At 37.9% G+C, this 24,048-nt stretch overlaps 1 protein-coding gene across 1 annotated transcript in view; it reads right to left on the reverse strand.

The window, feature by feature from the left end:
* Positions 1-21,396: 21,396 nt before the first annotated feature.
* Positions 21,397-24,048, reverse strand: part of pdlim4 (PDZ and LIM domain 4) — a 53,303-nt gene continuing 50,651 nt past the window's right edge. Inside the window, exon 7 of the mRNA XM_046039612.1 lies at positions 21,397-23,958. Coding sequence (XP_045895568.1) covers positions 23,754-23,958 — 205 coding nt within the window. The 3' untranslated portion in view covers positions 21,397-23,753. The remainder of the gene's footprint in view (positions 23,959-24,048) is intronic.

Consider the following 24,048-nt stretch of genomic DNA (forward strand, 5'->3'; position numbering starts at 1 on the left):
CACCTGTCCTCTCAGACTTCCCCCGCGGCTTCCTCCCGGCTCTCCCTCGTGCCCCCCCCAGTCAGCCTGCCACCACACTCCTCCACCAACCCCCTGATCTGTTCTCCCATGCCTCCTCTCTTCCTCGGCCCCCAGTGTCCCCCGGCTCTCTGGTCTCAGTCTCCTTGGTTCCCCGTGCCTGTGTTTCCCCAGCATCTACCTCTCCCTCAACTCCAGTCCCTCAACCCCTTCTTTCCCCTAATAAAACCTGTTAATCTTGAGCGTTGCATTTGGGTCCACACCACAATATAAAGCAGAGACTGAGAACATAGAAGTTGTGGTCCACAGCTTTTTCCTTTCTCATTGTGTCAACAACATTAGACATACGTTTACTTTAAGATTCCTCTAACAAACTGTAGTGAATCATGTACATGGTTTGGAAATAAATACCATGTGATTACATGTTGAGAGGCAGGTTATTTGTAGCGTGAGTGAGATGTCCTATTCGCAATGTTATGTTAATGCTTATTTGTAGTACACTTTGCAGAAAAAGGTTTTTTCATCCTGACACAGATCTAATGAAAATACAGAATGACCATCCTCTATTTCAGTTGCTGCACTTATGTCTTTGTGAGGAAATACTTTAAATTTAAATGTTAATTAAAATTTAACATAACATTGCGAATAGGACATCTCACTCACGCTTTCTTTCTCTGATCTTTTAGTCTCTATTTGCAATTAAAATATACAAACACTGTTAAGCCACTGAAGCAGAAGATGAGAACAGAAGTTGTGGTCTACACATCCTTTTCCGTTCTTGTTGTGTTGACAACCTTAGTCACAAGTTTATCATGCCTAGGTGTTACTTTTACTTTCCTCTAACAAACACTGACATTGCAAACAATTGTGCACATGGTTTATAAATAATTACCATGTGGTTAAATGTTCAGAGGCAGAAAGTGCTTATTTGTTTGTAGTATCATTTGCAAAAATACGTGAATAATAAAAACATAAAAAGGTTTATATACATGGACGTAAGAACCATTCAGATATTTGATTACAAAAAGGAGAAAATTCTTGCCCTCAACAAGTCAGTCAGTTTGGAAACGAAAATGTTACACCAAGTGTTTTAATTTCTTGTGTTTTATACCTGATTCTATGTTTTAATATGATTCACACAAAATCTTTTAAAGATTCATGAAGTGACAACTCCAGAATCAGCAGGACAATCTGTTTTTTCCCCCATTACTATCATCTCCTGTGAGCACACTGCAGGTACTGTAGGGTTTATAGAGGAAACTGTAGAGATGTTGATAACACATGTACCTATAACCTATATACCTGTACCTATATATATATATATATAAATGTGCTGTTGAGTTGTTGTCTGACACCAACACACCCACATGAAGCACTAGAATTTCATTAGAAAAGATGTACACATATGTAAAATTGGAATAATGCAATTGTCCGAGGTAAATCAGAGAAAAACTACAATCTCTTCTGTAATACCAAATACTTGAATTTACATGCAAGTTTCCCTGATCTACAGTCAATGATAACTTATAAAATGTAGAAGTTACGTCACAGATTCACTTCAAACTCTGTCCCAAATTACAGACTAATTTACACTAATGTACACACCTTCTCCATATATTCTGCTTCCTTATTCCAGAAAGCTAGAACTAATAAGAGGAAAACTTTCCTTTTACTTTGTCTTCAACTGTGTGTTTCGTGTCCATTGTATGGCATCTTTTCTGACATGCAGTCTATGTGAAGTGTCTTTACTAAAGGACTTAATCTATCCTAGAGAGATATTGGCACATCCTGGTAACTAAAATAAAAGGAGACCCCATGGATATAAAGCACCCCTCTCTCCACTACATATTAATGTGTTCAATTTCCAACAATATTATCAATTAAGATCATCTTCTGTGCCATAAGTTGTAACTGCAGAAAGTCAATGAGGTAGTCTAAGTGCCATCTACATAACAGCTCACAAAATGCATGACAATTCAGAAAAGTGAAATGAAATAGTGGAGAATACCCACTTTCTGCACCAAATAGTGCCACTATTAAATGGTTTAAGTTTGAGAATTTTTAGTTTTTGTCAGCAGTTGTTTTCTGTATACTACATATTAATACATCTGTAAATTTGTAATTAATCAGAGTACATGTAAATACAAAAATGATAAGCAGCTATGTGTCAATAGTGCTTTGCTGAATGCACATATCCTCTTCCTCAATTCTCCCCACAGAACTAAAGACCAGAAAAAAACCCACCCCCTGTCAGTGCGAAATTTACAGTCTAGTCAATAGGCTACAAAGAAGACCTACTGTTAAAGTGGTGAGTAAAATTTGTTTGAATTTAAGCCAGATGAGCTAAAGTGTGCTGAATGTTTAATAATGTATCACTTATTCATTAATCTGCATTATTTTTACAATTTCTAAAAGATGGAATGGCTGAATTCTTATAACTGACTTAAACCATTTTCTAATTATGCAGATATATATGCATGGAATCTGTATTGTTCAAACATTATTAAAGTGAGTTTTACAATTTAAACTAAAAAACAAAACTAAATGTCTTATATTGTGTTGATAGTTTTGCATACAAGTGAATTCAACATGTTTTAAAAAAGGTAATTTGATTGTGTTACAACAGAAAAATGATTTCCATCTACATGATTTTCACGGCTCTGGTGCAAACGGCTCTGGCAAAAGGTACACTTCAGGGTAACTGTAGTAATAGCATTGGTGTGTTGACTAACACAACTACATATTTATTCATGCAGTATTTTAGGTTTATCACATTATACGTTTATGTGAACCATTTGCTAATGCTTTGTTTATTTGCCAATAACTGAAGCCTTTATCAAATATTTAATGCAAATTATGCTTTTACATGAAAATGTAGAACAATCGCATTAATTGCAATTAAGAATAGGTTAAAAACGTATTCACAGTAAATCTATGACTTTGAATTGTTGCTGCTTGAAACATGATATACAGTATATATACAAAAGATATTTTAGTTACAATAGTCAAATATGTTTTCCTTTTACCTACTGAAATGCAATGCTAATTGGTATGTAGCATTTTTAAAAGAAGCTATTTAAATTTTTTTGTTGTTCTTGCTTCTCTTAGAGTCTATGGAATGCGATTTATCTGAACCTACAGGAGCTCCAAACTGTTTTGGAGCACTTGGGGAGTCACTATTTTTCCATCTGCCTACAAATATGAAAAAATTAATATTGAGAAGGAAAGGGGCATCTACCATTTTAAATATAGCCAATATGACAGTTATTATTCCTGAGGAACACACCAGTCGCTCTACGTACTTCCCAAATTGAACGTTTAAGCTGGATAATGCACGAAAGACAGACTCCGGGGATTACCAGCTGGAACCATTTGGCTCTGATGGTAGATTGTTGAATAAAACCAACATGCATCTAGAACTACAAGGTAGGATTTTCAAAAACATTAAAATTGTAAAAATGATTCTCTAAAATACAAAATGTGGTCATTACCAATGTAGACAAATGTCCTAGACCCCAAAAAAGTATTTAAAAGACTAACAGAGATTTCAAATAATGCAAAATGTAAAAGGGTCAATGACGTCTAATGGAGTTTCAAAAAGTCAATTGTAAAATACAAAAAGTTACAATATCTATTGCAATTATTAAGATTTTAGGAATGTTGTACACATTTCTTACACATGCTTAACAGTTTTCTCACAAGTTCTCACAAATGTAATGTGTTTACAACGTTATAGAATGTCGGTTAACAGACATATTTTCCCTGTAAATGGCATACAATTGACAGTTTCAAAATACTATTCACCTCAGCATACTATATCACCAATTAACATTTCAGCCACAGAAAATAGATATATTTTTATCTTTATACAATTAATTATTGAGTGGTTTCTCCAAATTAGCAGCATACATTTACTTACACACACACACACACACACACACACGTTTGCGGAGTTTGCTATTATGTTGCATTTTGTACTGCATGTACATATGTGTGACTATATGTTTATTTCACAGCTCCAGTGTCAAAGCCAGCTGTGACACAGATGTGTTTGACACCAGAACAGATGAACATCACCTGCTCCTCTGAGGGAGATGGAGTAAAGTTAATTTTGAGTTTGGACGGTCTCTTACTGATGCAGACCGGAGGCCACAGCCAGTCCCTGAGCAGATCTACAGTGGACACACTGTCACTGGCTGGGAGTACAGCTAAACAACACAAACCCATAGTTTCAAATGTTGCCATCAGCTTACACGGTCAACTGACAGGAAACTTGATGTGTAATGTTCGAAATAATGTCAGCAGAGAAGAAACAGTTATCCGCCTTACAAGCTGTGACGGTAGTGTTTCAAGGAATGATAAAATTCTATTTTTATTTATTTATTCATTTTCTTACAATAACAAAATGTAGGATTCCTTTTGTATTTAATGTCCTTACTGTCAGTTCACATTTTATTTAATAAGAAAAAAACAAACTTTATGTGACATGTTGGCTTTTAGATACTGTATGTACAGCATAATGCATATATACAGTAGCCCTACAGTAGCCCACAGAATGATATCTATGACATAATCTACATCACTTCAATATCTAATGTGAGTTGATGTTTGTATTTTTAGGTTCCATTTCTCTTTCTTCTCATGTGACTGTGGCTGTGATAGCAAGTGGCGCCACTCTGCTTCTATTTGTGGCTCTGTTTCTTGGTATCAAACACTTAAACAAGAAAACAAGTCCCATAACTGTTAGTGAAGGTAAGAATATTTTCTTTACTTTCTCTCTCACTGAGGGCCGTACTGATATCTATGCAGAATTAGTATATGTACAGTATTATTTGACATCCTGAAAATAATTTTACAAAGATAGGCTACTGTAGTTTTATAGATATTTGATAGCATCTTTCTACATTTGATATACCTACTTTAAATTTAGTGCACCACGAAAATCAATATGGAAAGACCTAAATTGCTTATATCCATCAAAATGAAAAATGTGTCAAATTTGATTATTTAAGTTGTGTTATCATTCTGTGATAGGACAGTTAAGAACGTGGACTGATTTGACAAGTGTCAAAAACTTAACCACACAATATTAACTTCATTTCTCACTTCTTTCAGATAACGCTGAAGATGAAATTGTCTACTCAGATGTTAGAGTGATGAAGCATACAAGGACAACCATACCCGAATCTATAACAATGAATATTTGCTGAATAGTTGCTCATGATATATACAAACAGGACAGAATAATAACACACACACACACACACACACACACAGTTAACAATGGAACATAAATATTTGAGAATTTTGTTTTCACTTCCCACTGAACAGTATATTATGGTGTTGCATAATTTTAATTGCATTTGGTTTTTTAAACATTTGTATACTTATATTAATAATTGAATAGTATTTTAAAATATGCAATGTACTATGCTGGATGAATCCTATTTAGAGATTTTATATATAATGAACAGTAAACTATACCTATTTATATTTTTCACACTTGTAAAAATCGTGTCAATACTGGGACAAATATTCACAGTAAACTGAACATACTACTTTTGAGCTAAATACTAATTTTGCACAATTTGTTTGCTTGCATTTATGCATTTTCAAATGCAACAGCTCTTTTATTAATGCTTTTATTTTCAATGATTTGTTTTGTAATTGTGTGTGGCATTTTGAAAGATTTTCAAATAAATACACTGTATAATGAAGACTTTCTTGTCTGCATTTTATAATACAAACCATCAAACCATGGTCAAATATAAAGATATAAATATAATATAAATAAATAAATAAATATAAACACTGGTTTTAGGTAAATGGGAAAGAGAATTTGAGGGTTTTGCTCTACACTGGTTTGTAATTAAAAAGTTGGTCAGTGATTTAGTAATGGAAAAGCATAGCTCATGGATGACATCTGGAATCTCTGGTAGTGACTGTGTTTTCAGTTACTCAAGTTTGACATGCAAGTAATGTAGTGACCATCACTGACCACAGGATGGAGCCAAAGGCCCTAACCATATATTGGTCAAGAAAGGAGAACACAATAATCAGTCTATCTTTGATCACTTCTTGTTCATTTCAGTCTGGCAGAGCATGGTTTCCACCCCAACTGTCAAATCATGGTACAGTCCATATAACCACGTAGGCTGCAACAACAAATAAAGAATTTGAACAATGGCTTGCAGACCATATGATCAATAACTACAGTGGGAAGATTGCTTTACACCAATTGAGAGTTGAGACTTTAAAGAATGTTTTTTAAAAAATATATTTTTCCAATTTCATGTCATAATAAGCATGCACTAGTAATCCAAAAACAGACTCATTCCCTATTTTGACCACAGGGTGGCAGCAACATGCAACTAAACACTGCTGTTATCTGCATGCAGACCTTGAAAATCCAGTTTTTCTGATTTGAATGTGATACCTTTAGAGGAAGGGTTGCATGGTCATTAATACATTTGGATAACTTATGCAAACCTTTAGCTAAGCCCATTACACAAGCTCAAATATGGACTGTGGCCAAGATGAAAATGGTAAACTGTCTGTATAGCTATCAGATAACATCTTTTTACACAAAGTATGCCTGAGTAAAATTAAATTAACTGCTAACACTAGTTAGCTGCAATTATGGCCTGACGTGTGATATGCTGCCCTGCTACTTTTTGGGTTTGAGTATGATTTTGACAGGTGGACAGTATTATCAATTCTTACACATTGTACCTTTAAAGAAAACTGTGTTCAAAACTAATGTTCTGAAATTCTTGTAACAGTATTTATATTCTTACATGGAATAAAATATACTAAAATAAAACATAAACCCGTAAACTTGGACCATTATCTTTCTTGCTACCTTACACCCCATCATCCTTCTCTCCATCTCTCAAAAGGTTTGCTCCCTGTGGTTTCGTGCTGCGTGGTTCCAAAGGGGGATTCCCACTGCACACTACAATCTTCCATAAGAACCATCCTACAATACATGCCAACCCTCACCCACAGTCACAACATTTAAAACTGACTTTACACTTAGGTCATGTGGAATAACACTTTTCCAACTTTCTCTCCCTGTCACCCTCCCTCTCTCCCCCTCTCCCCCTCTGTGTTACGCCCTGCATTGAGAACATGTGGCCTGGGAAAAATTGGGTTACAACTGTAGCAGTCCAATGAGTTGGCCTTGATTTTGAGAATGACTCCATTTACTTTTGTTTGACAGCCTGCTGCTTCCACAGCTGCAGCTTATATCCTCTATTCAGGCTCAGAATTTTACTGTATAGGTCTTGCAGACCAGCCAGATGAGGGAGTAGACCACAATCTGAGCATTAATATACTAACCCACATTCAGTGGGTAATATGAGAAAATACTTTGGTCCCTTTCTTATAGCAGGATACTCCTCAGTTTAAATATTTAGGCTATGTCAAGGATAAATCTAGAATTTTTAAAAACTTTTATCCTTTAACTATGAGGAGACTGAAATTGTGTTTACTTTGTCATTGGGCATATTCTGTGTCTCAATTCCATAATATAAACAACACAGTGCCACAACTCCAATACTTTAACAAGAAAGATAGTGCTGATGTGTGGTAACACATTGCCAGTGTGTGTGTATATATTGTTAACTGTGTATATTGTGTTTATATGGGAGCACAAAATGCACTGGTGGATTTTAATGGGAATAACAGTTAACTCCTTGGGCAATGTAAAAACAACCTTGTCTAAGATGAATTACTTGAAAGTACAGTGATGTTGATCAGTCATGCTGCAACTCTAGAACACCATTTGAAATCTGAAAACTTTCCTCAGCTGTAGCACAACAGTCTAACCTTAAACTCCTTTTCTCAGCTGTAACATCTTAATTTTCAGTGTGTATTTTGTGCATTTCATTGTGGGGCAAAACTGCTTTTAAAAGCTTTTTAACGCACAGATATGGCAATCAGCAACCAGTGAACAAGGCACAACACGTGGCTCTAACGTTACCTTAATGGCTAGAAGACTTTATTAATGTAATTAATTCAACCTGTGATTTCCCCGCTGTGTCAAAAATATCCATCAACACTCTGGTCATTTTAGTATACATGTGGCCATTTAAAAGTAAAGTTTTTCAGCATGAACACCACACTCAAAAATTAGGTTAGGCTTAAGTAGAATACACTCTGCATGCAACTTCTGTTAGTTAACGTTAGCTAATTAGCTAGCTAGCTAATGTTTGCATCCTACTTTGGTTGGCAACATATAATTCGTTTTTGCAGCAACAAGTATATAGCATTACAATATCAAAATCAGAAGTCACATTACAGTTACTAATGCCAGTAATGGTCAGTTACTTAAACATGTCTTACCTGGAGATAGGTGAGAGGACCGACATCACAACATCGCTTTGGGCCGCAGCAGGGGAATTTTTCCACAAGTGGCCGCTGGGCAAAATTGGAAGCAAGGGTCTTATTATACATCCAGTTACAGTAACGTTACCAAGCCACAGCCAGGCTTCTTCTTTGAGGAACAGGCAGCAGAGGTCTGGTCACCTTTAGTGACAAAGCGATATGTTGGAGCTATTAGCAAGGCCCTGCCACAGAATAGGGAGTTAGCAGATCACCATTGTAGGAAGGAGCCTGACCGTTCAAGGCTTTAAAAACCAAGGAGTTAAATCTTAAAATCACTTCCATTGGTGTAATACGGTTGCTTTTCTTAGTAGCCTAATGTAGGCTAGGTTAAAAGCCTGGCAGCAGCGTATTGTGTAGTCTTTGGATTTTTCACCTGCTGATACGAGAATAAATCGCATTGCAATAGTCGAGTCTAGATAAGATAAATGCATGACATTTTCTAGATCTGCAGATGAATGGAATAATTTAATTTTGGTTAAATGTCTCAGTTTTAAAGTAGGACTGCATCACTTTAGTCACTTGAGCATTCAAAGACCATTCTGGGTCAATATGTACACCTGGTTTAACACGTTTAACATTATTAGATGAGGTACCCAGACTAGATGAGAGTCTAATGCTGGGGGGGTGGCAGTTAGCTTTTCCTGTCTGTCTTAAGCTTAAGCATAAATAAAGGGAACCCCCCTAAAATCTTTAAAAAGACCAGAAGTGGTAATGAACACTTCATTTAAATGAGATGGTGGAGCGATTTGAAGAAGAAAGGATCAAGGTGAACTGCATCTGAGCTCTGGCTCTGCACTGAAACCTGATGAACTGGATTATAAAATAATTCACATCCTGTCACTTGTTCAGACATGACGTGATAATATTTCTAGTATGATGATCCTGGAAAGATGAAATCTGTTATACTGAACTCATAGTGCCCAGAACATAGAGGGAGAAATGTTCACCGACAACATATTTTCAGCCTGCTGCTGAAACAATAGGGGATGCACTCGTTAACCTTCCTTCAGTGCTATGATAGCAAAGAGGTTGATACTTCTCAGGGTCAGCCTTGTTGTTTTGTTTTCATAGCAACCTCTCAACAATCCTTTCCTGTTAATGACATCAGAGGTCAAGGAGCAGGAATTTGCCATTGGAGTCTTTCTGCACACCTCTCGTCCAACAATGTCTACTTGCAAAGGTTGTGGCAAAAAGCTTCCTCATGCCATGTATCTTCTTTATCGGAAACGTCTCCACCAATCAAAACAGGTTAAACCTCTCCCAACCCTCTACTTGGAACACAGTATCTGTTAGTTTCTTCTCAGCTGGAAATAAGATAAAGCAGGGTCAAGGTCTGTGAATGTTGTAATCAATGTGGCGTTATTCACTGTTTGGTCTAAGTCAAATTCTCAGGGTCACTCAGACAATGAAGGCTCTTATCTTCCAACAAAGGCTCCTTGGTCAGTGAAGTAGGTGAACGCCTTGACACGCCCAGTTAAGAGGCACTTAAAAGGTAAAGTACTTACATCTAATAAAAAATGAATGATAAAAACAGTCACCACTGCCCTTTGATTTAGAAATTAATTCCGAAACAAAACATTAATTCAGTATGTCAAAAACACTGTTCTTGAATCTTGAATGTTTCTACCACCAGCCTCAGAGCTTTGCCACCCATTATAACTGTTCATGGTCATTACCCAGCCTGAATCGCAAATGAATAAAATGGTCAAGTAAGCATTCATGTCAGTGTAGAACACAATGGGTCCAGTGTAGTGTCTGTCCAGAAAGGGAACCACTTTCATGCACAAACTGAACCTGCCGGAAAGTATTGCGTCATTGGGATTTCAGAGTAACGAGCCAGTGAATGAATTCATGTCCCGAATGGTCTCATGGGGCACAAGAGGAATTAGACATCATGCAACTCAGTAGGCCAAATGGGATAGTCATTTAGACAAGCCCACTGGCATATGAAAGTTCAAGGCACACACAAACAAGCATGTACAAGCCATAGACTGGACAACAGAAGGTACAAACACACGTGCACATGCCCAAATATGTGACATGTTCAGGAAACAGATACATGTGCATGCTCCGAGTTTTGAGGAAAAGCAGGTTCTCTTATATGCAATCACTCTCTCTCACCAGCACACACAACCATACGCACACGCCTCTTTTAAACCCCTGGCCATGGAAACCATGGAAATGCCAAGCAAACAAGTGGTCTCATTTGGCAGACAGCTCGCTGGCTTCCGTTTATGCGAGCTACTGTACCAAGTTTCTGCATCAGGCTTATGAGGGGACACACAGGCCTGACTCAACCACTGAACAACAGTAAGGGTGGTGAGGTAATTGACATGGATATATTTGCCCTAGATTTACTTGAAGGTGAATGCCACACAAGTTAAAGTGCCAGCAGTATGTGTTTGGATATGATACAAATGTGTACTTTCATTTGAGCTGAGCAGTGTAAGCAGTTTAGTATTTTGGTCATGATCAGACGATAAATACATATCAAATATATATTGCACAGTAATGTCGTTGCACTATTTATGTGTATTTTAAACTGATGTTTTTATCTTGCTTTTATGATCTTACCTGTAGCACTTTGAGGTTTGTCTTAAATGTAAAGTGCATTACAAATAAAATGTATTATTAGTATTATTATATTATTTAATATAATATTTTTAACATCGTCATTTTCCTAGAAAATCATTATAAATGCTTGCTAATGATGATACATGGGAATGCTGGGCTTAGTGTTAGAGGAAAGCAACATTTCTGTTTTAGATGGATTTGATCTCTCACGTAACTCCACACACCACTGTGTTGCTTCCAACACCAACTGGTTTTAATAGAGCTATCTTCATGTTGTGTTGTCTAATTTTAACTAACAATATGCTCAGATACTATATAAAACCACACACCAAGATACTTGGCTTGTGCTGAGCAATCATAGCATCAAGTTTTGGACTATTTGAAGCATTTTTCTGCCCCATTATGGGCCTTAAGTTGTTGTTCTGATTGTTTGGTTTTAGCTGTGGAAAATGCTCTGCCTTTCAAAAGCCAAACCAACACAGAAGACCATATTTATCTTCTTGTTTGACTTATGTTCTCATAGTTGAGGCAGCTTGACTTGATGATTGAGGATGAAAAATGTAATTGTATAACAATTGCACTCTAATTTTCAGTAATTGGACCAATGTCAGTGGCTAAACTGAATGATGTCTCAGATGGTCTTGACTTCATACTTTTGGTGCTTCTCTCTATTTGATGACTCTCTGCTACATATGGAAACTTCTAAGTGGCTTGATTTGAAAGCAACCAATAAAAGTTCACACCTTTTTACTTTCTGCACTTTTACAGAATACGTCTGAATTTAAATTCTATAAGCATAGGTTTATTGAGGTGCTTGCTCTCTGTGGTGAGCCAGATAAAGCTGTAAGACAAAAACTTTCTATATTTTACCTCTCCAGAATTTGGGATCTGAACTTTATGGCTCCTGGAATATCATCACAGAAGCTGCTTTGAAGATGTCCATGTAGATGATCAAAATTTATTTTGTTTCTTTGTTTGTAAAAGCCACTGCAGAAGCCACATGGTCTTCGTTTCAGTGTTTAAAGGGAAAATATTGTGAAAATTCATTTCCTGTGCTACTTTCAGGAATACACAGGTCACAGTCACATCAGCATATGGCTCAGTCCTGAGAAATATGTAGATTGTTAAGAGATAGTATGTCTTTGTGGTAGAGAAGTGTGCTGACAAAAAGCAGAATTTATAAACCTGAGCCATCAATAGCTCCACTGAGAGAGAGTTGAACACCTGCACCAGCAGGTGACTGGAGGCCTCTTTCGGGTCCAACACCAATCTTGAATCAGTTTATGTCCATGCATGTAAAAATGCATGGAAAGTTTCTGTGGCACTGGAAGTATTTGCATGTGTGTAACTACATGAGTGTGTGTTAGAGAATGTAGAGAGAGAGGGATGAACTACGGTTATATTACTGTTTTGCTATGAATTGTCGTCCACTTCTCAAATTTTTCTCATCTGCTTGCTTTAATGGATAGTACAGTACTTTATTCAACTGATAAATGAATACAATAGCTCCCAAGCATATGCTATTGGTATTGTAAAGTGCTGGGTGGGGGTTACCGATAAATCACCTTTTGAAGTGAATATGACTTAAGGCAGAAAGACAGGTACACACTGACACTTTCTGTTCTTCTTCTCCTGGGCATCAATCAGCAGCCCAGTGAGTCAGTGCATCTGGACTACAGATCCTGCTCCCATTCATTTACATGTATTGCCAAGGATCTGACTAACTGTCTGAAAGTGAAAGTTTACACCACAGTGTTGTGCATACTGTGTTATACTGTGTGAATATGGAAATATTATCATGTAAATTGTTATTATATGTCCAATGCACTACACATGCAATCTTGTATCTATTTTATGTTTTGTTTTTGACAATAAACATCTATTACAGTCATTGTCCTTGCATGAGGCCTAACCTGTTATACTGCTCTTTATGTGATCCTTCATCTAAGTTGTTACAAGACCCACAGTTTGACATTTGAATTCGATTCTCATCATTATAAATCTCCTTTTCACCCAGATTTCACCATTGAGCCCACACATACCTTTGAGCAATTTCGCCACAGAAGCAAGAGACAACATTAAAATCAAATTTCAAGTGCTGTGCTAGGGTGGGATGGCCTCTGAAATAACATTTAGATGAGGTAACATAAAACCTCTGCCCTCAAACTAATCAATGGAATTATGTTGGCTGGGTGGCTGCCATCTCCTCAGAGCAGGGCCAACAATGGCAACTCAAATGATCATTCACCCAATAGGTGAGCTTTATCGTTTCACTCAAAAAACCTGTGGCTCTTTACCCAAAGGTAGCACACATGAGTGAAAAACCATTTGCAAATCACTCTTTGTATTTGTTTTAGATTATAAGATGATGAGAGAGCACTTAAGTTAATCTGGTACACTTCTTCATGTTTGACATCCTATGTGACACAATCCGGGCCTTCATGGTGCAGTGAGCATGACCTACGTTTTACTCCAAGTAGGCTAATGGCGTTTCCCAGCTGCAAATCTCAATTTAATGTGGTGAACTGGAAGAAGAACATGAAATCTTCACCCTAGAATGCACACGAAGCAGCTTTTAAGCTCCAAGTTTGAGTCATAAGTCTGAATGTGGAGATGAGCTCATGTTTTGCTAGGGACACGGTGTAGCTGCGTGGTTTCATCTGGGCGGTCTGTAGAAAACCCCCGCACATCTGTATATGGATCAAACATTATGTCATATTAACACAACTATAATTACACAATCCCTGTCATTTACACATGGGTGGATTACTGTAAACTCAGTGTGTGTGAGCGGATGGTTTTGGTGTTCTCAGAGTACTTCTTTTTATGAACTGTTCACATTGTGGTTTGTGACTTTAAAAACCACATTTTTTATCAGGTTTTATGGACTTATTTTGCACAACTTTACTGGTTTACTGGTGTAAACCCATCCTGTAGAAATTAAATCAATTAAACCTGATATATTTTTATGTACTGTGAAATTCATAATGTTTAAAAACCTGCAATAAATCGTTTTTTGGCCACAAGTTGTGTTGTGTCCAGCGGTCCCCCTCCTCTGTTTAACTTTTGTTCTCTGTTGTTTCCCCATCCTATTGTCCCTGTCTGTCTGTTTTTCCCTGTGAGTCTTTCTGTCTGCAGGTGGGTGTGGTCTTCCTGGCTCCTGCTCTGTGCTCTCAAACACCTGCACCTCGTTCGCAATCAGCCACCAGTTATCTACCCCAGTCTAGCACGGCAGTATTCACCAGATTGTCTGTGTATCTTCTGTGGTACAAGCCTTGGCCAGCTCTAGTTGTGTGTTAGTTTGTCGAGAATATTCCCTTGCTATTCCTATCACTTGTTTGCTCTCCTTCACAGAACCTGCCTGCCCACCTGCTTCGCCTACACCGCCCCAACTCACCGTCTTGCCTGGATTCTTAATTCTGGGCTCGGATCACTCTCCACCCCACTGATTGTTGACTGTCTCAATAAACTCCCATGACTAGTAATCGGTGCTTGGCTCTGTCGTGCTTTTGGATCCAGCCTTCTTCCGTACACACCCATAACAAGTTGTGAACACAACATTGACATCACTGTTTTAGTTGAAATGGTGTTACAAAGCCACATTATCAATCATTTGAAGTTGTGCTTCTGGCCACCTGCAAATGTGTCCAATACTCACTTTCTTTTAGTTCTGTTTTTGGTCTCTACCAACTTCAGAGGGAAGTATCTGGCTCTTTAGCTGCTAAAGGCCCCAATATGTTCACCAGCTAGTGGCTTTTGGTGCTGAGCAGGTTACGTACATTGAGGTTTTAAAGCTTTTTCACTGAAAACAGCTGCCCCCTGCAGCTGAAAATGATGCTATGAGAGCGGTAAGAGTGAACCAAATTAAAACCTAAATAAAATGTCGGTCCAGATTAATATATGAGTTATCAGGATCAGCTTTCCAGCTGGGCTAATATCCCCTGAACTTTAATTCCTGCTTTACTGAATCCATAAGATGTAGAAAGGAGTGCAGAACAAAAAGTACCAAAGTACATTATGATACATTTCAGTTATATTTGGCATGAATATTTATATTTTCATGAGATGACTGTGTTTTATTTGGTCAAAGTCAAAAACCTGGTTTGATTTTGGGTGGCATGTTAGTTGGAGACACACATCCATAATCAAATGGTCTCAGGCTTCTAGCTGTCCTGATTTTGATTGCTGAAAGCTGTTTATGTCTCAGAGGGATATGAAGAGAAATAAAATGACACTGTAAGATGGCAGTGGAATTGGTCAAAACATAAAAAAGTGTCCTAAACAACACAACATTTAAGCAGGAGTTTTACTATTTATTTAGTTTCAGCTGTTCAAGTTAAGAGATGAATACTGTCCTGGCTGTCAGTGTTTATGTGATTCATAGTGTAGAGCTAAAGCCAGCAATAGAAATAACTCCAGCAGACAGGCTGGACCCAACTCTCTCTGTCTCTCTGATAGAATTATGGCTATTCTTGCTCTATACTTAGACCCTCAGACGATTGTATCTCCAGTCCGTCTCCTTCAAGTCCAGAATGAGTTGTTTAGGGAAATAAAGGCCTTTTTCACTCAGTTAAAGATGTCTGGGAAGGGTGGAGGACACAAAGGCAGGGAGAAAGAGGAATAAAGAGAAAGGGAGAGAGAGCTGGCACTTGTATCTAATAGTGCTTGTCCTATAGTGCCAACCACTGTGGAACTTTTCAGACAGTCACTATGGTATCTGCTGAAACACGTAGCTACTTCTTGTTCGGGGTATTGTAAGGGTAGAGAGGGGGTATGTAAAGAAAACTGTGTGGGAATGTGTGTGCTTCCCTTGTGTCACTAAAAAGAGTGTTTAAAAAGTACAGACAGGAAGAAATGAAGAGAAGTACGGAGAATGTCCAGTGGGTCAGAGAAAAGAGAAAGACAGATGCGGAGTTGCAACATCGGTTCAGTTTAATTGGTCTTTCCTGTTTCCAGTCCCTATCTCTCTAACTTTGCCTAAATGTCCCAAATTAAGTGTGCCGACCAGGATCGTGTTTCTTGTAAGTGTCTCTGACTTACTGTAGGGATGCAGAGGTCAACCTAATCCATAATTTAATTTGAGGCATTGTCGAAGGTTCCAATCCCCAGTATACCTGCAGTTTGACAATCTTCAATATCTGTTGTGAAATCATCAAGACAAATGGGTGTTGAGAAAGAGCAGCAGCAAGCAAACAACTGAGCAGGTGAATATTGTCAATGTGTTTTTGTCCATCACCTCCATGCTTAGAAACAGTGTTGACTCCTCTGAGAGTATTGAGTCCTTGTACCATAATCTCCTTTTAAATGTTGTTACAGAATGTTTTTTCATCAAAGTGGACAGCTTTACCTATTTAATGTGCCTGTTTTCGTTTAATTTGGTATTGACTTTCTATCAAAATCAATCTGTCATCACTTTCAGTTCAACGCACCTCATCCCTCATACCTCTAATATATGAGCCATCTGTTTGGTTTTTGCATCCACTTTTATTTAAACAGAGTTGAGACAGCAGAGATGTGTTTCATATGTCTGAAAACCAATAGATACTGCAGCAAACTCTTCTATGGGACTGGATGATGGCCACATTCGCCATTTACACACATTTACAGAATAATCAAAAGACCTCAGAGGGGATTCCCTGTCTGCATTTCATGACTGTAAAATAAAATGAGTCTTCTGATAGACTGACTTTGTGCCTCCCTTCCAACACCAGCTTATTTAAGTCATTTCTTGGATTCTGTCACGGTCTGATCAAACAGCCACAAACGTCAAAACACAGGTGACATGTTGTCGACACAATTTCCAAGCACATTATATTTCTTCACAGCATAATGGAGTTGCCATTCTGTACTGTTTTCATATCAAACTATTAGCTCATAGTTCAGTATAAGCAGTTTAGATTCAGGGCGAGGCAGCTAAGCACTCAGAGAGAGCATACCTCGGTCAAGTCAGCACAAATAACGTAAGTGTCATTACTGTATTTAAAAAGTAGAACATATTTTGATATGTTCAATCTTGGAATCAAAATAGTGACACCCACAAGACACATGTGCCTGACTGTTTTTCATTCAAGTTAGTTCATGAAAAAATTACAAAACTGTTCAAATGTGAATTAGTTGTTGCTTGGCCCATGATCTTACATTCCATCACACATCACACTTCACATTTTATTGGAATCTGTCAACACAATGTTAAGATATCCTGCTAAATCAGACAAACAATTGAGAGTGAAAAAATAACCTACTCTGTGAAAGAAAATATCCCAGTTAGATCAGGCAAAGCAACTGTAACAATCTCTAAAACACAAAAACAGGTGAATTGCACGGCTGAAAATGTGCTGGCATTGGTTGAGAAATCAATTTGGGTCACCACCACAGATGAAGGCAAATATGTTCTGCCAGTCAGACACCTAGTTGTACCTACATGTTTACATAGCCCCAGAGACAGTGAACCTCTCACTGTGGCAGCATCAGTGACATTTTCTTTCCACCAAACTATTCAGCCACCTGCCCATTTTCCTCACAAGAATTTATTGCTCTTCTGTGAACTGAGCAGCTCTGAGGTCATCCTATGGGTGTCTCAAGATCAGCAACTGTCTCTTTATAAACCCCCCTCTAATATGAATCAAAGCAACGCTCAATCAAAGCTTCATCCCTTCACAAGGCCAACCAAAACATACGGAGGATCAAGGGACTTCCAGTGATATACACAAAAACCCTTGCAAACAAACCACGAGGGTACTGTATACACAAACTGTGCACCTTTTCACCCTTGTGTGTAGATTTTGTCCTTGTTGAAGACACACAAGAATATACACACGTGTGCATCGGTAAATAAAGACAAAACACAACTCCCTTCAGATTTTATTCCATAATAGTTCTGCCAATTTTTGAATGAAAGAACCTGGAGTCATTTTTCCATATAAGTTGATGCAATCTGCAATGCAGTAACAGTTCCACAACATTATCTACACGGTTCAAGTGTGCGTAAAAGCAGCCAAATTCCATCAACCTTACAAGGTTGTTACCCCTGACAGTTTTGCATAGAGTGTGCAAATCATGAGAAACAAGGAAATTATGCTTTAAATGCCACTTTTTCACCACAATACTATTTTGAAGCAGCAGATTTCACAACCACATTATATTTGTAAAAGAAAAAAAACTGACGACAATTGGTTGGCTATCAAAATAAGACAAATGTTCTTACGTGTCTACTGGTTTTGCCAAATATTGCGCAAGCATTGTGACTCTATCTGTAAAAAAAAAAGTCTTGTCATCTTTGAAGGGAGTCAGTATGGAAACCGATAAGTCTTTAGTAAAAGATAGATAAACACAGCATTGTTACAAACACTATATCTGAGAGGAGCTGCACTCACAGACTCTCCATGGTTCGTAGCCACACAGCAAGGTCATCATTTTCTTTCCCTCCTACTGTGAACTACATGCACAGTCATTTTTTAGTAACGTGTGAGGTCATAAAAACAGAATTGCTTGCATTACTGCTTTAGTTACACCACAGCCATTAGAATGGAACTTGGTTACAAAGTTGTCAGCCCTTTAATATAAACTAAACTGCCAATGTTATTATAAAGCTAAAGTGAAGATTATCTCCAGACTCTTTCATCATCGACCAAAAGCTCCTCTAACTGAGCTCCACATTATACCCTCTAAGAACCTTTACTGTTATAAATTAGGGTTTCATGTGTTGCTTATGTACTGTGGGCCTTTTGAGTTATGGTACATGTCTTCAATTTATATCTTTTATACCAAAGTATAGCTGGCACTCATCCAGTAAGACAAATCATGGCTGTCACAGACAACAGGTTGGTACCATATGGCCCCACAGATCAGGAATGAAGAGAATGCTCCATAAAGATAGGAGGTGCACAGATATAAGAGAGAGAAAATAGAGAGATTGGGTATTTTTGATTTGAAAACATTTCTTTTTTTCAACAGAATAGTCTGTCTGTGAGCATCACAGTGATATAAATTCATGGTAAAATGTATGTACAGAAAGCCAGGGGCACAAGACAGGAGATGGAGTGAAGAAAGTGGGAGATAATGTGACAAGAATGAGAAATGGGAACTTGGAGATCAGTAGATCCCACGTGATTGTTAGCTGTCAGACACCCCACTCAAGTCCTGGAGCAGCATACACAGTGTCAGCATTCTTACCAAAGGGAATGCAGAAAGAACTTGCTTTTGTCTTAAAGGCTTTTAAAGTGCAGATGGATTAAAACAGAACTATGAGTGAAGCCTACAAAGGTATACGTTAATTGGCTCAATCTGACTTTAAACTAAAGATAATTAAAGATAAATCTTTTATTTATGAGGATTTCTTTTCTAGTTTTCCATAAGGTATTTTGCATTGTATAAAGCTATTGAATCTGACCTAATGTGTCTGCAAACGTATTATGTTCTTCAGTTGCAGGCCTGGCCAAGTGATGTTTATGCAGATTTATCAAAAGATTTTTTTCACTTAACATTCCTTTTTGTTATTTACCACTTACAAGAAGACATGGGCCAGAGAACAGCAAAGAGATGTGTGGTAGCTTGTGTGTGTATGTGGAGATAAATCAGAGAAAGCAAGAGATACAGTTAGCTCCACCATACAAGCCAACGTAATTTCGCCCTGGTTAGCTTGGTTAATTGAGTTGAAAGTAAGTTGAGGGAAGCTTCGTAGTCAGTACTCAGAGATGCGACGGACACTGCAGTAGCTTGGAGAGCAAAGCAAGCTCTGTTTCTGAGCAACACGAAGTGTTTATCTTTAAAGGGGACTAACTGTTTATAGATGTGAGAGAAGCAGAAGTCTTTCCACGTGGCAGTCTCGGTTTCTCTCCCTGCATTTCTCGTTGCCTCTGTTGTGCTTACACTTTGTGGCTCTGTTAAGTGATGTTCTTCACCACCAAATTTTATTTTACAAACTGTAAACTGAAGTTGAGAATGACTGATGTACTATTTTCATTTTCACAGAACTCTTCACAGTTAACAAATCCAAACCCTAGAATGGACACAAATAAACCTTTTATCTTGATTATACTTAATACTCCTAAAAAAACTGATATTTGCCTGCAGCACAATAATGAAGATGTACTTTAAGTTAAGTTTGGGACTGACAGCACAATACGCGTGTCATGCATATGGGAAACATTATGTGAGTAATGCTGATTAGACAAAACACTTCAGCTAACTGTCGCTCCAAAAACAAGCTCTATGTTAACTTCTCTATCGCTCTCTTGCCTTCTTCTCTTCAGGCCTGTCTGTTTCTCTCACCCAGACTTCTCTCACAGCTCGCTTAAAATCTGCTCACATTCGCGATGGTTGTTGAATGAGTTATTACTTAAGGTGCAAAGTCATTTAATGGGGTATGAGGTGGCCTCTCACCTCCTGCTTTTACAAGAATTCCCTCAAAGCTGTACCATGTAACTGCAAGTGTATGTATTGTGTATTGTGTATGTATTATAGTTTTGACATACTGCTCTGGTGCTGATGCACATACAGCAACACGAGAAGCCACAAATGTGATGAAAATCAACACATTTACAGTGCCATAAAGCATCACTACACCTCACAGTATGAGAATACTTAAGCACCATTGGTTAATTTCCCACACAGGCATTAAGCCTACTTCTTGGCTTAAGTGCCCTTTTAAACCAAGTATGCTGAAATTGGCTTTTTTCTGATATGGCTTGTAATATTATTACATTAAATTGAGCCTTATATGATGAATGAATTAACCAGATTCCTGACAAAAGATTAAAGTTACTACAGGACTAATTAATGAAGGTTTAATTAAACCTACGACCATACAGGGTTAACTTCAGATTAATGTTGTCTGTCAGTGGAGGTGCATGGATTTTACAGACTACAGCAAGACATACAAGAACCCCTAATTTGGCATGTTGTTTTCATTAGGACAGTGCTGTCTGCACATACTTTCAGAAATGAGGAAAATGTTAAGATTTGTTTCAGAGAGCCACTTTTCAAATAAGGAGTAACAAAATGAAGGCTTACTTCTGTTTTAATTGAAAGTCTTTCCAGAAACAGGGCCCACCAGTTCTAGTTTAATGAACAGAATTTGTGTGAATTCCCTCACACCCTGAATTTTGAGAGCACAACTGTTTCAGTAGGGTGGCTGCTGAAACTAAAGTTAAAAAAACATGTTTCTTATCATGGGCAATAACGTTGTGTAAAGCTTTGCTCAGGCCTCTCTGAAGTGGATGAGGATTTAGGTTGCAAGACACGCATATTGCAGCCTGGTGGTCCTACAGTGTTTGTTACTGAAAATTGCCATGTCCGAGCTGGGGTGAAAAACGAAGACAAATTGAATCCCTTGTGTTTTTCACAGTGCTGCTCTTAACATTTTTGTGGGAGATCCTGCAGTTAAGACCAGTAAAGAATGTGAATGATCAATTCATGTTAATGCAATTCTTATTTTATTTAGGTCCTAGAAAAAAAAGCAAATACACAAAACATGTGTTGATAGAACAATAAGTTAAACACAAGAAGGGGATTTGTGTCAAAGAAATCATTTAAAGACACTGGGTATGCAATGACACATGAGTGACATGTTATACTATACGTTGAATAAAACAAATATGTACAATACTAAAGAAACACTGCGGCAGCAATATAGTTTTCACATAATTTACAAGATAACTAGTATAGATGGCATACCAGCAGCTACGCATCACTGTTGATATCTAGAAAAAATGATGGATATCAGCACTGCAAAATTACTTTTCTCATTTCAAATTAAAAAGTAGTTTTGTTAGAACGATTTCTAAAATTAAGAATAAGATCACTCCTCCCCACCCAGTTTACTTCACTATTACAATAACCCAAAGAATAACAGCCACATATTGCAGTCATAATGACACATTTCTTTCTTCTTGCACAACGAATTTCCGTCAAGAAAATACATGCCGTTTTCTCATTTCTCTTTCTCCTCTCCTCCTCACTCACTCCTTTTCTGTTCCCCCACTCTCAGAGGAAATGTCGAAGTATATTTCATTTGCTTCATGGACTTGGCTGTGACCAGAAATTTGAGTTCATAGTAGGAAGGGAAAACAACTATGCATTTTTCCAATTTCTGTCTTTTTCTGTCTTCCAAAGATGAACTGTAATGTATCTCTGTTGTAGGTCCAAAAAACTAAACAAAGTGAATATTACTCCCACATGTTGTAAGCTGTGGAGTCCCAGTTTATGAGTTTTTAACAGTTTTCTGTGGTCCGTGTCTCCTTTTTCACATGCACATTTTTAAAAGTTGTCATGAGAGGCGGAGAGCATCTCATTGTCTTTTTAAATAGACATAGTGGCTGAACTCTGTGCTGTAAATTTTTGATGTGAACATGAGTGACAGTTGAAAGTTCTCTCTCTGTCAGGTGCTTGAGAGCACTTGAGTTACAATCTTCTGTTACTGTGTATCACGCCTGTTCAAAATGTCATCATTGTATGCATTGGGCTGAGTTCCATCATTAAAGTCTCATTTCATGCATTTGTTGTTTATAAACTGAGGTTGTTGTGATCACAGCAGGGAGAAATTCTTTCTATATTCCCTCACAGAACATTAAGGCTGTGGCCTGCAGGGTTTTGTTTACATTTCAGAAGGTGGTGCTTGGATAGCTGCATACGGAGGCATTTACTCTAGGTTATAGTTCAGCAAACCCATTCACCAAAGCATACCGACACACATTCCAGACACTCACAATTATACTTGCTGTCTGCTTATTATGAATTATTGCTTATTGTTTCATGAAAATGAAAAGTGAGCAGAAAAAGTGACCAAGTGATCAAGCAGAGATATTTCCCCAGCTTTGTAACATAGAAAGTCTGAAAAGTAAACTGCATGGATGAGAAAATGTTAAAGTCCGCCTGCAACTGGAGTATAATGTGTAAATGTTACATAGTTAAAAAGACACATTTAAAACACAAACACAGTTAAACCCCTTAACCAAGGCTTAAACAAAGCACAATTTTATCCTGAATGACTTTGCAAAACACAGACTGACATTTTGTAGGATGGGATGGGAAACTGTCGTAATAATAAAAGTAATAATTAAATGCAAAATTAGTCAGAAGGCAAAAAAACACCAACTCCTCTGCACAATTCATCACAACATATGCACCAATCAAGTAAAATTCTCTTGTGATAACCCATATCACACCCACACACTAGTGTTTTAAAGTTATTTTTAAGGCTTGCGTGAGGGTTGTCGTGCCGGGTTTAACAGTGGGACACATGAACATGATGCTGGTGATGAAGCAGGTAGCTGGAGACTGCTGTTGTAATTTATAGCTGTTTCTACCAAATCTTGCCATTTGTGCATGTCTTGTTTCTTGGTTTTTACAAGTAATATTCTGGTGATATGTTGTCCCTGTGATGTGGATATGATTGTGCATGATGAACACCTTTTCTAAATATAACCATGACTGGTTCAGTATTTTTTCTTGGATCTAGAATTCAATGTAAACACACTGATTATGAGATGAGGGCTGTCAGCCTTTTAGCGGGTTTGGGTTTTGAGATACTCATCAGATCCACTTATTCTGTCAACATATTTCAAAATGCTCAATATACACAGCGTGTATCAAGTCTATCGGTGCAGAAATGCTGACTTTGGATCACTGAAACACAAATTTCATAGGACACTCCCAAAGGCAAAACTGATCCAAGTTCGGCATTCCTGCTTGACAGAGCCTGATAAATGTAAGCAAGGATACTCAGTAGCCCCATTCTCCAAGTTATATACAGTGCAGCCAGATCCATCTCCATCTCAGACTAGCTCCACCTTGGAGTTGGGATAAACGGCAACAACGTCGTAGCCCTCTGGTGGCTGGACGCGCAGCTTGGCGTGGGTCTCACAGTACAGATTGTCCTCGATGAAGAAGTAGCCTTTCTGCTTGAGGTTGACACCGCAGTCATCACACATAAAGCACTCAGGGTGGTAGAGCTTGTCCCTGGCCTTCACAATGGTGCCACTGGATGGGGAGACGACGGAAGACAGAGACTGTTAGACTTGAGAAGGTTTTAGCAAATTTAGAAATCATGGAGATGCAGCAGAGGATGAC

This window comes from Micropterus dolomieu, linkage group LG23 (assembly GCF_021292245.1).
Source record: "Micropterus dolomieu isolate WLL.071019.BEF.003 ecotype Adirondacks linkage group LG23, ASM2129224v1, whole genome shotgun sequence".
NCBI lineage: Eukaryota > Metazoa > Chordata > Actinopteri > Centrarchiformes > Centrarchidae > Micropterus > Micropterus dolomieu.